Source organism: Amia ocellicauda, chromosome 19 (genome assembly GCF_036373705.1).
Source record: "Amia ocellicauda isolate fAmiCal2 chromosome 19, fAmiCal2.hap1, whole genome shotgun sequence".
NCBI classification, from domain to species: Eukaryota; Metazoa; Chordata; class Actinopteri; order Amiiformes; family Amiidae; genus Amia; species Amia ocellicauda.
In genome coordinates this window covers 9,262,723-9,275,621 of record NC_089868.1, presented here as the reverse complement: position 1 = coordinate 9,275,621, position 12,899 = coordinate 9,262,723, and the positions used below count along the sequence as shown (strand labels likewise).

Here is a 12,899-nt window from a genome sequence, read left to right as displayed (position 1 = left end):
ATGTGTACAAAATGTGTCCTTTTATAAATAAAACATCAACTTTGTGGTGAAGTATATGCAGTATAAAAATATAATAAATATTCACGCATATGGTACTCTGAAAGAACGAAAACCATATTTAACTGAGGATATTTTCAAATGAAGATATCATACAGAAAAGCTAAAACTATAACAATAATAGTACTGGCAGAAAGTGATAAAAACACTAAAAGCGAGGACACTGACTGTTTGAAAGTACTATACAATTTATTGCATCGTCCAGGTATAAAATAACAGTCCTGGTGAGCTCATTTTTCAGGGGAACTGACAACACACTGTTGTAAATATTTGGGGTCCTCCTACACCCTGTAGAAATGAAAAGCAAAACTGTGACAACTGTATCAACATGTTGAGTACAAAGGATAACTGACAAACTGATTATAAAAGTACACTCTCGGCATCTTTAATAAAGCACAGTAGTATTATCCCACTCCTAACATTAGACTTTATGAGAAAATAAAAGAAGTGCTATAAAGTTGAAGCATTGTTACCAAGATTGATGTCATGTTTTAGTTTTTCTTAAAAGTCCAGTGCAAGTAAGTATTATAAGCATCTGATGGAACCAGAAAACCCCTGGTACTTTTTTTTTCCGCTAACCTAAAATGCACCTCTCTGCTTTTGCAGGAAACGATACGGTGGAAAAGAATCGCTGCAGTTTCCTGACGATCTCTGTCCAGATGACAACCCGCCATTCTTCAGCTGGCCCCCGGGTGACGCGGAGGGAATTATACAAAGAAAGTGACATAACTGACACAGATAAGAGCTGAGCTCTCACAGTGTGTTATAAAAAAACACACACAGATGGTACTGCACTTACCATGCTTTACCTACTCAGACATTTGATCTTTCCTAACTTCTATAAAGCCAACTCGTGTAATCCATGAAGGTTGTTTTTAACAATGTAAACACACAGTCAGACAATAAATAGGAAACTAAAAGTGAACTATAATATATATATATATATATATATATATATATATTAGTGAAAGGTAAAGTTTTTTTAAATATAATGTATTTTTCTTTTCACGGTTATTGTTGTTAGTAAAGAAAATAACCCAAGTCTTTTTCTCAGTTTTTTTACACTGGCCTGAAAGCTTAATGTATAAATGGCCCAATGTCAATTTACAGCAGACTCTCCAAACACTGGGTATTCACTATAATTCAACAAAGCACTTTAGAAAATAGCAAGTTCTCATCAGGCAAGGAATTGCCTGGGAGAAGAACACAAGAATATACAAGAAAGAAAGCATTTTATGATCCAACCTCTCATTCAATCTTTTCTACAGCTGAAATAATGGAACCCTAAGGGTCATATGGACATTGCAGTTTAATGTAATCACTCTCAGGCACAGTACAGGAAAAGTACATGCTATGTCTAAAATGTTGTTTTGAAAGAAGCATTATACACACAAGTGTAACCCACAAATGCCCCAAGAAACGTTACAAAAAGTACACAGTAAGTATCGTGACATGAGCTATAAGAGTAATTGTTGTGGTACATCCCTTCACCAAAATTTTGTCTCAGCTATGATAAAGCTATTAAATGGTGTTTGATGTTCTTTTAATATAAACAAAAAATGAAATTCCTGTAATGTTAGGACACCAGCTAAAGACATTTCATTTGAGTAGCATATTTTAGGACATTGCATATCTATCTATTTATGTGTTTAAACGAAAACAAATTCCAGATACATGCAACAATATGTGCCTGGGCTTTATCGACTACAAGAAAGCATATACAATATACAAACTCTGTAATCAGGGCTCCAAAAAGTCCAAACAGTGAAGAAACACATACATCTTATTAAACATATCTGCAACAATCCGACTCCAACAAGACACTGACAAGACCAAGATCTGCAAAGGAATATATCAAGGAGATACAATCTCTACAAAACACTTGAAATGTTCAACACTTTGGACTGGGAAGAAAAAGCAATCAAGATAAACTGTGCTTGAACTTGAACAACCTACGGTTTGCCGGTGAAATGGCCATCTTTGCAAAAACACCTGAAGACCTGCAGCTTCAAATTCAAGAACTCTCAGATTCAAGTAAGACATATGGACTCAAAATGGACTTGAGTAAGACCAAAGTAATGTTCAAAAGCACACAGGTGTATGTCATCACCTTTCCCTTTCTATCGTTGCTGACATGTAACAGTGGAGAGAAGTATAGTATTGAATAAATGGGGTGAAAGAAAGAATTTACAATAATGGATTCTGTGAATACTGCAGCAGTTCTCTACACGAACGGCACATGAATGAAGCCAATTAGATACGGCTAGCTGACAGGGCAATATACAAAGCTCGCTGACAGGGTTCTTCAGCGGTCTTCGTATTGCTCATCCTTATTTATTTTTTTTAATTTAGAGCACTTAGGCAATTAATTATGGTTTTATTGGCAAGGAATGTGCTGCTGCAGTGAACATCGGTGCTAAAGGCTCTGATTGCAATCTCTCAGTCTCTATTCACACTCCTGCACACTTTAAAGTCAGTGTCAAGTACAGAAAGGAAGCAAAATGTATAAGGTAATACACGGTGGCAAATTCACTTTCTCCTTGTCCATGTATTTGAATGTGAGTTAAGTATCATTAGGCTGATAAATATACAAAGGATAATGTGAAGCATAACCATGGTTTTCAAACCATGTGGTGGAAGAGTTTCCTCTGCAATAGCATACAGGGATCAAACACTCACCTGCAGGGTTTGAATTTCTGGGTTACATATACAGTGCTGCTGCACAGTGGGACAAAGGTTTAAGCAGCACAAAAGCAACAGTTATGCTCGTACTACCACAATGACCTTCAATATCTTCCATCACCCGAAATGGAGAATAGGTTCTGTGGTTATAATTAAGATCTTGGGGAAACCCTTCCACTAATGTGTAACTAGTCTTGGTTTACTGTTGATTACAAAATAGTCCTGTCAAGATATTTCAAACAACTTTTAAGTGTAAAAATAAGAACAAGATAGCAGTGAAACAATAGAACCATTCACAAATAAACAAATAATTGAATTATCACTTTTTTAATTTACAAAAATACTAATCAAACATGCTTGCAATCAAACCCTCACTGTTGTATTTATTATGAAAAAGGCTACACATTATTCTCAGTGGAAGAAACAATAAAAGCAATCAAACAAACAAAGGAAAAAAACACATTTTTAAGGCATGCAATAATACACTGAAACACAAGCAACATGCTTCAACAGATACTGTTAAAAGGTTATAGTTTTGTGCACTATGGTGAGAGAGTGCTAGGGAGTGCTTGGCACGTGGAGCCGGCTTCCAGCATTATAGCTTAATTAGTTCAGATATCTTAGTCCTGGAAGATGCCCTGCTGCTGCATACAGAGATTCCAATGAATCAGAGAAATCATTTGGATTATCAACCATATGTGTATCTCTCAAATGCCACTCTTCCACCTCACCTACTGTCAGCATGCTAAAGGCAAGGATATTGCGTGCTGCTTTTATGATTTTGCAAACCTACCTTGACCAACAATCTCAGATTCTACAGCACTCAATGATTTGTTTATGTATTTCGAATAAAGACATGTAGGTAGCTAAGCATGTATTGTTTATGTTTTATCTCATATAAAACTTTTGAATTATATTATTCTTATATTATTATCTAACTTATAATCTGGTTCTAAAAAAACAATGCTGCTCTGGCACACCAGAAAATATATAATAAATCAAGTGCCTCTATTTGTTTCTATTTGATGGTGTCCCTGCCTGCATGCTAAAATAGCTCAATGATGCTTTAAGTAGAAGTAGTAAAGGTAACAGCAGTAATGGCATTTTTCACAAGGGAACTACCCGATCTAGCCCAAACCATTGGCCACCCCACAAGAAATCAAATTAACTATTTCATATCAATTTAAAAAAGAAAAAGACATTTGTTTCTGATTGACAAGTCACTGACATTGGAATCAGGCTGAACACACAGGCCTTGCTGTAAATACACAGCTTGTAATATTCCACTTACGTACGCAGAAAGGAAGAAACCATTTAAGCCTTGCATTTGCCAGCTTTATCGGGCTGTGCATTTCAAAATTGAAGTGCCATTTGTGTATTGTTCTACAAGGTGTCATTAAAAGATATTACAACTTCATAATATGAACCTATCGTAGAGAGATTAAAAAATATATATATTTTAATTAACATAAATTGAACAATACTTTGTCTTCAGAACAGAATTAAAACTACAAAATGCTGACATTCTACAGCTTTCCCTTTTAATCTTCAAGAGGCTAATTAACATGGCTATTTTCTTCTTCTTTTTGCATTTAACCAAGTGTTTTAAGTCAGATAATTCACATAGTGAAGTGACAACAATTCAGCCATAAAGTTCAAGAATTAAAGCATTTTAAACTTGAAAGCAATCAAACCCCCATTGCATTATCAATTTAAAAACCAGTTCCAATATTTCTCTTGTGTAATATCAATGCAATAGCATGGATAGCACAATGTGTTGTGTTCGCAGAGGAAGAAAAATAATGGAGTTGAAATGAAACCATTTTGAGACAAACAAAAAATAATGAAAAAGCACAGGCCATTGGCTCTGAAACAGCTGTTTCAGTGTTGTTGTTTTTTGAATAAGCAATAGACACAAGGCATTCATTACTACTACTGCACTGACACAAACAGAATCTGAACCCATAACATAATGAATGAGCATCTGAACACAACTCATATACCATCCTACCACTTTAAGATGAGCAATACGTTCACTAAAATAACGCTTTCAAGTCTATAGAACCGTTTGATTGGAGCTGCAAAGAAATGACACCTTCAATTCAGCAATCTACAGTCAGGGCAGCATTTTCCTTTTAATATAAAAATATCTATAGCAAAAATCAACAAAGACATTCAGTCCAGTAATGTTACTTACAGTTTCTGAAGCAGCACAAGCCTGTCATGTTCGAAGTACTTTGGAGAACTGTCTGAAAAGCATTTGCATCACTCCTATAGCCTGTCTGACAGAGGGCTACATTTATCTGGCCACCCCTGACAGATTGTGTGCTTTTTCCTTGAGAGACTGGCAGGGCTCCCATTGAAACAGGCTTGGCTAGCCGGCTGTAGAAAAGACATTAATCTCCCGACAGAAATGGGACCAATCATACAAACATCATTCGCTCCAAAGCACTCGTCAGCCTGTGTCCGGCCGTCACTCCTCACCACTGCTAGTTAATTTTTATCACATCGTCTGCAGTGTAATTGCCCTACCTAATCGCTTTACACCTGGACCCCAGGTTATCTGTCAGACACCTTGTGACAGCAGCTGGGATAACATTCCCAACAGTCACGTTTTTGTAACCCTAAGCACAGCCAAGCTCAACCAAAATGACACCGAACAGTACGTGAAAACAACATGTTTGAAAACGACTTCACCCGACCCCTTATGGGATGCGCTTTTGAAACTGAAGAGAGAGCGATGACTCATTCTGAGAGGTGGGTAGGACTGCATGAGCACATATCAGCAATGATCCCGAAATAAAGTTGTGAAAATCACCCAGAATGTGGTGGTATGACAACGAACACGCATGGGTGAGAAGAGAGAGCAGTAACATTTTAGCAGAACAAGTCCTTGGCTGCCTTTTCTTCAGGGAAGGTTAATGGGGTTTCATACAATTTTAAAATGTATGCTGATCTCTCTCTTCTTAGTTGTAAGATATTGCCATGTGACCCTATTACTTTTAGATAACTTTGCAAAAAAGTCCCCAAGTGAATTTAAATGAGGATGAAAAATCCCTGAGAGAGACTAAGAAAAGTATTGCTGAGACAGTAAGATTACATGGTGCAGGCCAAGTATTGAAACCTTTGGAAGAAAAAGTCCAGGAGAAAGGGATTGGAGGCAGTTTACATCTGACTCATTGGATGTGAGCTTCTTAGTTAAGGAATTATCAATATTTTGCCCCTACTTTATCATTCAAAAGTGGTTTTAGCTGTTTTTGGTGCCTCCCATTTTTATGTACATTTAAAGTCTCAAAGTGTTTCTACTTTATGAAGTACCAATCCCTCAAGAGGCCCTTGAACCATCCACAAGACGTCTACAAACAGGAAACTTTTCTGTCAGTCGATTGGCTAAGTGCTTCCCACATGGAAATGTACAATTAAATTAAGTTAATACTTGAGATACATGTACCACAAAGGGAAGGAAGTAATAATACAATCAACAGTCCCTCAACATTAAACACAGTACACACTTTTACACTCTCCCACAACAACCTCTAAAACTGACAGGCATTGGTCTTCTCGATCTGAGCCAAAGCATCACTGTGCTGTGCCACAGATGCCACATTCGAATCCAGATCTCGTTGGCAGGTTTCCATTAGGTAAAAGCAAACAATAACCTGCCACGAAGTACAAATGTAATTTTCAGTTGGTGAGTCGAATGAGTTTTGAATCATTCAGCGACTCTCCATTCCCCTTTGACCAACAGAACAAATGTTATTAACTGCCAAATGATATTTTGCCAAGGAGGAATGCTATAAACAAACATCTATGGCACATGTGAAAATGTAAAACAAATCACCACATACATTATGTATAAAAGTTGAAAAGACATCTCTGATGCATTGTTTTCATCACTATACAAGTATATAAGGTATTGTTCTATAAAGGTCTCATTTTATTATTACAGGATTATGAAGGATCTATCTGGGTCATCATTTACTAATTAAATGCAGAAATAAAAACTGAAATGGGCCAGTATTACCTCGATCAAATAATTTTGGCATATTTCAAATGTATGAACCTCTCCTCAGATGATTGAGCTGAAACATATTACACTAGCAATAAAATTACAGATCTTATTAGATGCAGAGAGCTACAGTTTAGGCCTGGTACACTCATACTCTCATATACATTAAAACAAACACAACTCGCTATACAAAAGCAGCCCATTCTGACATTCCCCTCTGGCTGCATTCATTTTTTACAGTATTAGTGCTTTGATAGCTTTCAGCCAGGACTTTAACTTGACATAACCGCACTGAAAGGTTTGGCTACTAAAAGCCTCTGGGTTTCAACATCTGACCTGAGCTCACTCACCTTTATGCTAGAACAAAAACAAAAATCTATATACCTCTTAAGTGTAGAATTCAAACAGCTTCTTCTTAACTTTCCACATCATTTCCAGACGATTAGGTTAATAAGAACCATTATTTGTGTCACAAATACTGCTTTGAATTTTGTAAATGTATTTATTTAACCCTGACAATATACTGTTTAACACTATACTGGAAGGAATGTACACTTTTTATTTTATTATGTGTATGCAAATTCTGATTCATGAGCTTTTTCTGAGCATTATTAAAACGTTTCCAGTGCAAAACTGGCATTATTTTTAAGCATCCAAAATATAATCCTAAACATAATATTAGCCAGCTTTCACAAATGCTTTTTTTTTAATAGTGTGTATTTAGATCTGCTAATGTTAATATTATTAGCCTAACTCTGCTAGTCTGATTAACATAGACTCCTTTTACATCTATCCCTTTTGTCAGGTTCAAGAGTTACACGCTCATACATGTAAGAGCTTCTTTTGAGATGCCACCATGATTCAATTATAAAAGATCAGATATGTTATTAAAAGTCTTTAACTGGGGAATGCTTTCGGATTCACCCTTGAAAGTTACGTGACTTTCCTTGCGCAGTTGGTATATTCTCAGTGTTGTATATCCGGATTACCAGATGGCCCAGTCACAGAAATATGATGAATTTGATAAGAAAGTACAAGCAACAGCTGTCAATGCTCTAAGGACAGATGTCACATTGAAAAACACCTTCCTTCTTGTGTCACGGATCCAGGCTATGCATTATAATCCCTTTGGGGCAGAACTAAAGAATCACAATCCCAAATCTAATCCTTACAACGTACACAAGATTGCTCATAGAATGACTCGGTAATACAGTATCTTCCATTTAACAAACTAATCACACCCCATCCCCCTGATCATTTTCAGTCAAATTCCTTTCCTACTGTAATTTTCCAAAGCAAAACTTTTTTCCTCTCCCTTGTTAGAGATCTGTCTAGGTTCTTTCCAGTGCAGGCATGCAGCATGGATTTATATAAGGGGGAACAACTAAGAAATACAACCCCAGAAAAGGTCAAACAAGAAAAAGATCAAGTTAGTGTTCTTAAGACAATTAATTGCTTTGACTTCACAAGGGTTTAACGATCAATTAGCAATACAGTGCTGTACATTTCTATCTGTTGCTTCGACTGTCTAAGCCCATTAAGATTTAAAACCAAATGCAACCACTGTCTGTGTGCATAAACTGTTTGCTCAGAATGGATATGGTGCCTTGCATGTTTCACTCAACACACTCCTAAAATCCTTGAAGTGGGGGAGAAAATTGTTTTTCTTCCTTTGCAAAGCACCTAGATCTGTGCTTTTTCTTACAGTGTACAGGAAGGGAAGGGTTAACAAAATCTTGTTCTTGCAGTCCCTTCCCAATGATTGAAATACATAAGTAAATATATATATATATATATATATATATATATATATATATATATATATATATATATATATAGCATCAAGGGGATACAATGGCAATAAGACGCCACAAGCACAACCATGTGTGGCAAGCTTCTGCAGGAGATAACATTAAGTTAGCCTTATTAGATGTTCGGGGAATAGCAAACTGCATCATGTGCAGTTCAAGCATTTTTCTAGGGAACAGGGTAGAGTGATACATTTTTTTTTAAATGAGTCTAGGAGGGGCTAGGGATGATATGGTGAACACGCTGGGCTGCATAAGTGTGTGTATTGTGTGTGGGGGGGTGCATTTGGAGGGTCCCCTGCACTCACTGATAAGCATGCTCTGACTAATTAGGTCAAAAACCCAAAGGATATTTCACCCAGCACTTATTGCATTTCCTTCCCCCCACTTCGACCATTTGATCCTATGTTTTATGTATTATATTATATAAAGTTTAAGGTCATCAAATAAATACCTAAGGAGTGATGTTCATTTCACAGCCCACCCCTAGACTTCATAGCGACTGGAATTCGTTTGATAGGCAGCCACTGTGTAACTGGCAGGCGGCATCTTGGGAAAACATAGTGCTTCAAATAAAAGAGATTCCTGCATTGGCCTGTAAGCAGTGGATTGGATCCATGGTGTTTTCTAGCTGCTGTCATAAAACAGTCATCATCTTGCCCCTGCGCAGTACTTTATATATTTATTGTTGTTTAGGGAAAAGTTGCCCGTAGGTAATGAAAGAAACTGAATTGGGTAGGACACATGGGGATGCACCATGTCACAAATGGAGTTGCTGAACAAATGAATGAGCCAATAAGAGAAAGACTTACACACAAGTGGCAACAGTCTAATGACAACAGACCATTGGGAATACCATCTGTGGCATCCTGAGGTGCAATATATTCGATAAAACAAATAATGCACAGATTGCAATGGAAACCGTGAATGAAGGTAATTTGATCAGTGGCCAATAATGCTTGTTTATTCTGCTAATCTACTGCTTATCACTATGGACAATTTGTTTCAGATTACAAAATATTTAAATGAACCCCATCCAACAAAGGCCATATTTCTTCATATTTTCATAAGACACCACTAAACACCCAACATAGAAGTGACAAGTTTAGACCAGGATGGATTCATCACTGGTAGAAGCCCATCTCCTAAAGAGTCCCCCTTCTTCACCTCACAGTGTTGCTTGGTTGGCATGCAATTTATTAAGTAAATGCTTAATCAATTTGCCGTTACAAAAAGGTTGGAAACCAGCAAAAGCAATCAGCCTGGTGTGCTTGTCTAACATGTTCACTGGATGTTAACATGTTTCATAAATAAGCATTCTTTTGTCCTGGTAGAGACCCTTTTATTGGGGATTTAACAAGTTACCAAGAACATCAGTCGAATCCCGGAAAAAAATTAAATAAGCAATTGTTAGTCAGGTATTTGTATTCCAGTTTCATTTCGTAACACCGAAAGCTATAAATAACAGCACATTTGAAATGAGCTCTGAATGCAGCGTCCTTTATAGAGAATAAGAAAACAGAAACCCTACATGAATGCATGAACCCTGGATGGATGAACAGTTTTCTTAGAAATGTACTGGCATCAAAAGAGTGAATTCATCACAAAAGGGCAGCTCCAGGTAGCATTTATTTAGAGTGCATTAGGAGAGCAAAATAAAAATGCTAAAGTTAATTGAACCAATAGCTAGGGGAGGGTACAGAGGGTACAACAGAAAACAACCATGGAATATTACTGAAAAGAAATTGTCATAGAGAACAAACTTTGAGTATTTAATTGTGTATTTGCTTGTAAGTACCAAATTGTATGTTTGCCAGCTGTACTATATATTGCAGCGACAGTGTATACACATGGGATTCAGAAATAAAAGGCATGTGTGATACCAGACTTCGACTGCTGCAGAGAGAGGCGTGCCACAGCTGTTCGTCCCGGACCACCGGGAGTCGGCTGCCAGGGAGGGCAAGAGAATATAGGTCGAGGTGGCAGCTTTCTGACACGTTGCTCGGTGTGATCTTAAAAGTGGAAGCCCTTGAAATCTACAAGGAAACGCAACAAGCCTGCGATATTGCTTTTCTCATCCATTCCCAGAGGCCATGACAACAAAACATATTTAAAGATTTAAAAAAAAATCTGTTCAGATCTGTTGGAGTGTTTTAAAGTGTTAATACCAATAATAAAATCATAATTAAAGACACAGTGTAATCGATCTACTTCTAGAGAGAGTCTAGGAGAAAAAAAGGCGGGGGTGTATTTGACAGAGCCTTGCAGTTCAGTGAGGTGTGTAATTTACTAAAAATGTAATATCAGTGAAATCAGTTCACTGAGGTTAGACGTTTGTCATCTTATATGAACCTTAATGCCTTCGTAGAGGGACATGGGTCAAAGCAAGTTAATGCACTGGCTAAAGCATGTACGGTAGCATTTTATATTGTTTAATTAGATCACCTTAATCCAGTGTTTTTCCAGACCAGTTATATTGCTGTAGTATTTCTCCCTAATGAACTTAGCAGAAATAAAGACAATAGGCTTCCAGATGCAGTACATACTTCTGCTACGCCAGCTGTGCTGCTCGGTTTATCTCATAACCATGTTGGATGCACAAGAACCCCAGGCAACTGTATAATATCTGAATCCTCTCAATGGACACGCGACACTGCTGTTTCATGACATTCTCCCTTGTCCTTCGTATTTCTCCATTCGTTATTTTTCTCCGATAAATGTACCTGAAGCGGACATTTCAGAAAAGTGGATCTTCACACACACTTAGACCAGAGGCCAGATGCCTTGTATGAAAGTATACCTTCTGACTTTCTCTCTTATAGACCTGTCAGCACATACATTCATTGGACAGGGGTTGAGAGACCCGTCTCAAAGAACAGAAGAGAAACATTGGTGTTCTTACACACACCTGGAACAGTTGATATCCACTCAAAGTCATAAGACAGGGCAAGAATTTCCACCTCTCCATACCACAGACTTCCCACATATACACACATACAATTCAATAATCAAATGTGTCCCTAAAACTGGGCATTTAACTTTTACCTATGCAAAAAAACAAGTTTATTAATGTACTTACACTGGAGGGTTGAGTAATTGTCCATTAGTGTTCGCTTGGGTGAAATATTCAGAAGCAATTGTAATTCCAATCCAAAACCGTCAACCGCTGGAGTCTGCTGAGGGGTGACAATTCAAGGAGTATTAAGCCATGGTGTAGATACCCTTCCAGCAATGCTAAATATGAGATTCGCCCACCAGAGCACAAGGCAGGACACCAGCATGCTGATGCACTGTAACTACTTGTCAGAAAGATGATATAACAACAAGCCCAGACAAATAAATGATCCCTGTAAGCCCTGAGAAAGAATACGGAGAGTCTTTAAGTCTTTCGTTCAATATAAAGAAGATCCAAGTTCTTTTGGATTGCTGATGCCCAGACTCAGACTGGCAAAAAGAAACACAGAAATACAAATCCACGGGTGCAGATGAGCAGTCAGTCTAGGAATAGTATTTGCTCTACGAGGTAGGTGGTTAACAGAGAGCGTCTGAGGGAGCAGGCTGAATGGTATTAGCGATCTCTAGAGAAATAGCTGCAGAGACAGACGGTATCCCTGGATTCAAGTCATGTGGAGAGACGAGGCTGGGAACGATGGGATTCTTCAGCTTCCCACAGATGCTACGAGCAGCTCTCTCCGTTGCATTGGAATGGCAAGAGAAAGGAGGGAGAGGGAGGGCGAGAGGAGAGGGGAAGCAAGAGGAGGGGTCTGTGTGTGTGTATGTGTGTGTGTGTGTGTGTGTGTGTGAGAAAAAAGAAAAAAAAAAACTGCAGGATCCCAGCAAGCTGATTAAATGCCAGAGTGCTCGCCGAGACTACAACTCCCCCTCATCTCCAGCCCAACCTAGCAACGTCACGCCTCTAAACTGCTTTTAAATGCCGTGGTTGACTTAATGATTAATTATGTAAAGGATGCTAACTGTCTCGCTTCTCTCTCACACAGCTCTCGTCTCTGAAGCGAACAAACAGTGAGATACACCTGATACACAAAAAACACTTGTTCCAGTACGTGTGTTTAAGGACAATCTGAATGTGCTGATTTCTGTTAGCTGTGAATATTAACTATTTCATATTCAAACCACATTTTATCCATGCGGCTATAATGCGTGTTTGTGCTCACCGAGTCGGATCTCCTGTGCGTATAGAAAGCACACCTTATAAGGAGTGAAAAGACAAGGTGTCATTTGTGGCTTGTGACACATGGTTCAGGATTCCCTTTTTAATTCTTCAGCAAGGCTCCGGTACGTGTGGGAGTGCAGGCTGCTAATACATCAATTTGAGGCACTAG

General features: G+C 38.0%; 1 protein-coding gene across 1 annotated transcript in view; it reads right to left on the bottom strand.

Annotated features, from left to right (window-relative positions):
* The window catches only part of lrrc7 (leucine rich repeat containing 7), a 150,782-nt gene extending 138,510 nt beyond the window's left edge, over positions 1 to 12,272 (bottom strand). Inside the window, exon 1 of the mRNA XM_066692203.1 lies at positions 11,636 to 12,272. Within this exon, the coding sequence (XP_066548300.1) occupies positions 11,636 to 11,660 (25 nt within the window). The 5' untranslated portion in view covers positions 11,661 to 12,272. The remainder of the gene's footprint in view (positions 1 to 11,635) is intronic.
* Positions 12,273 to 12,899: the final 627 nt, after the last annotated feature.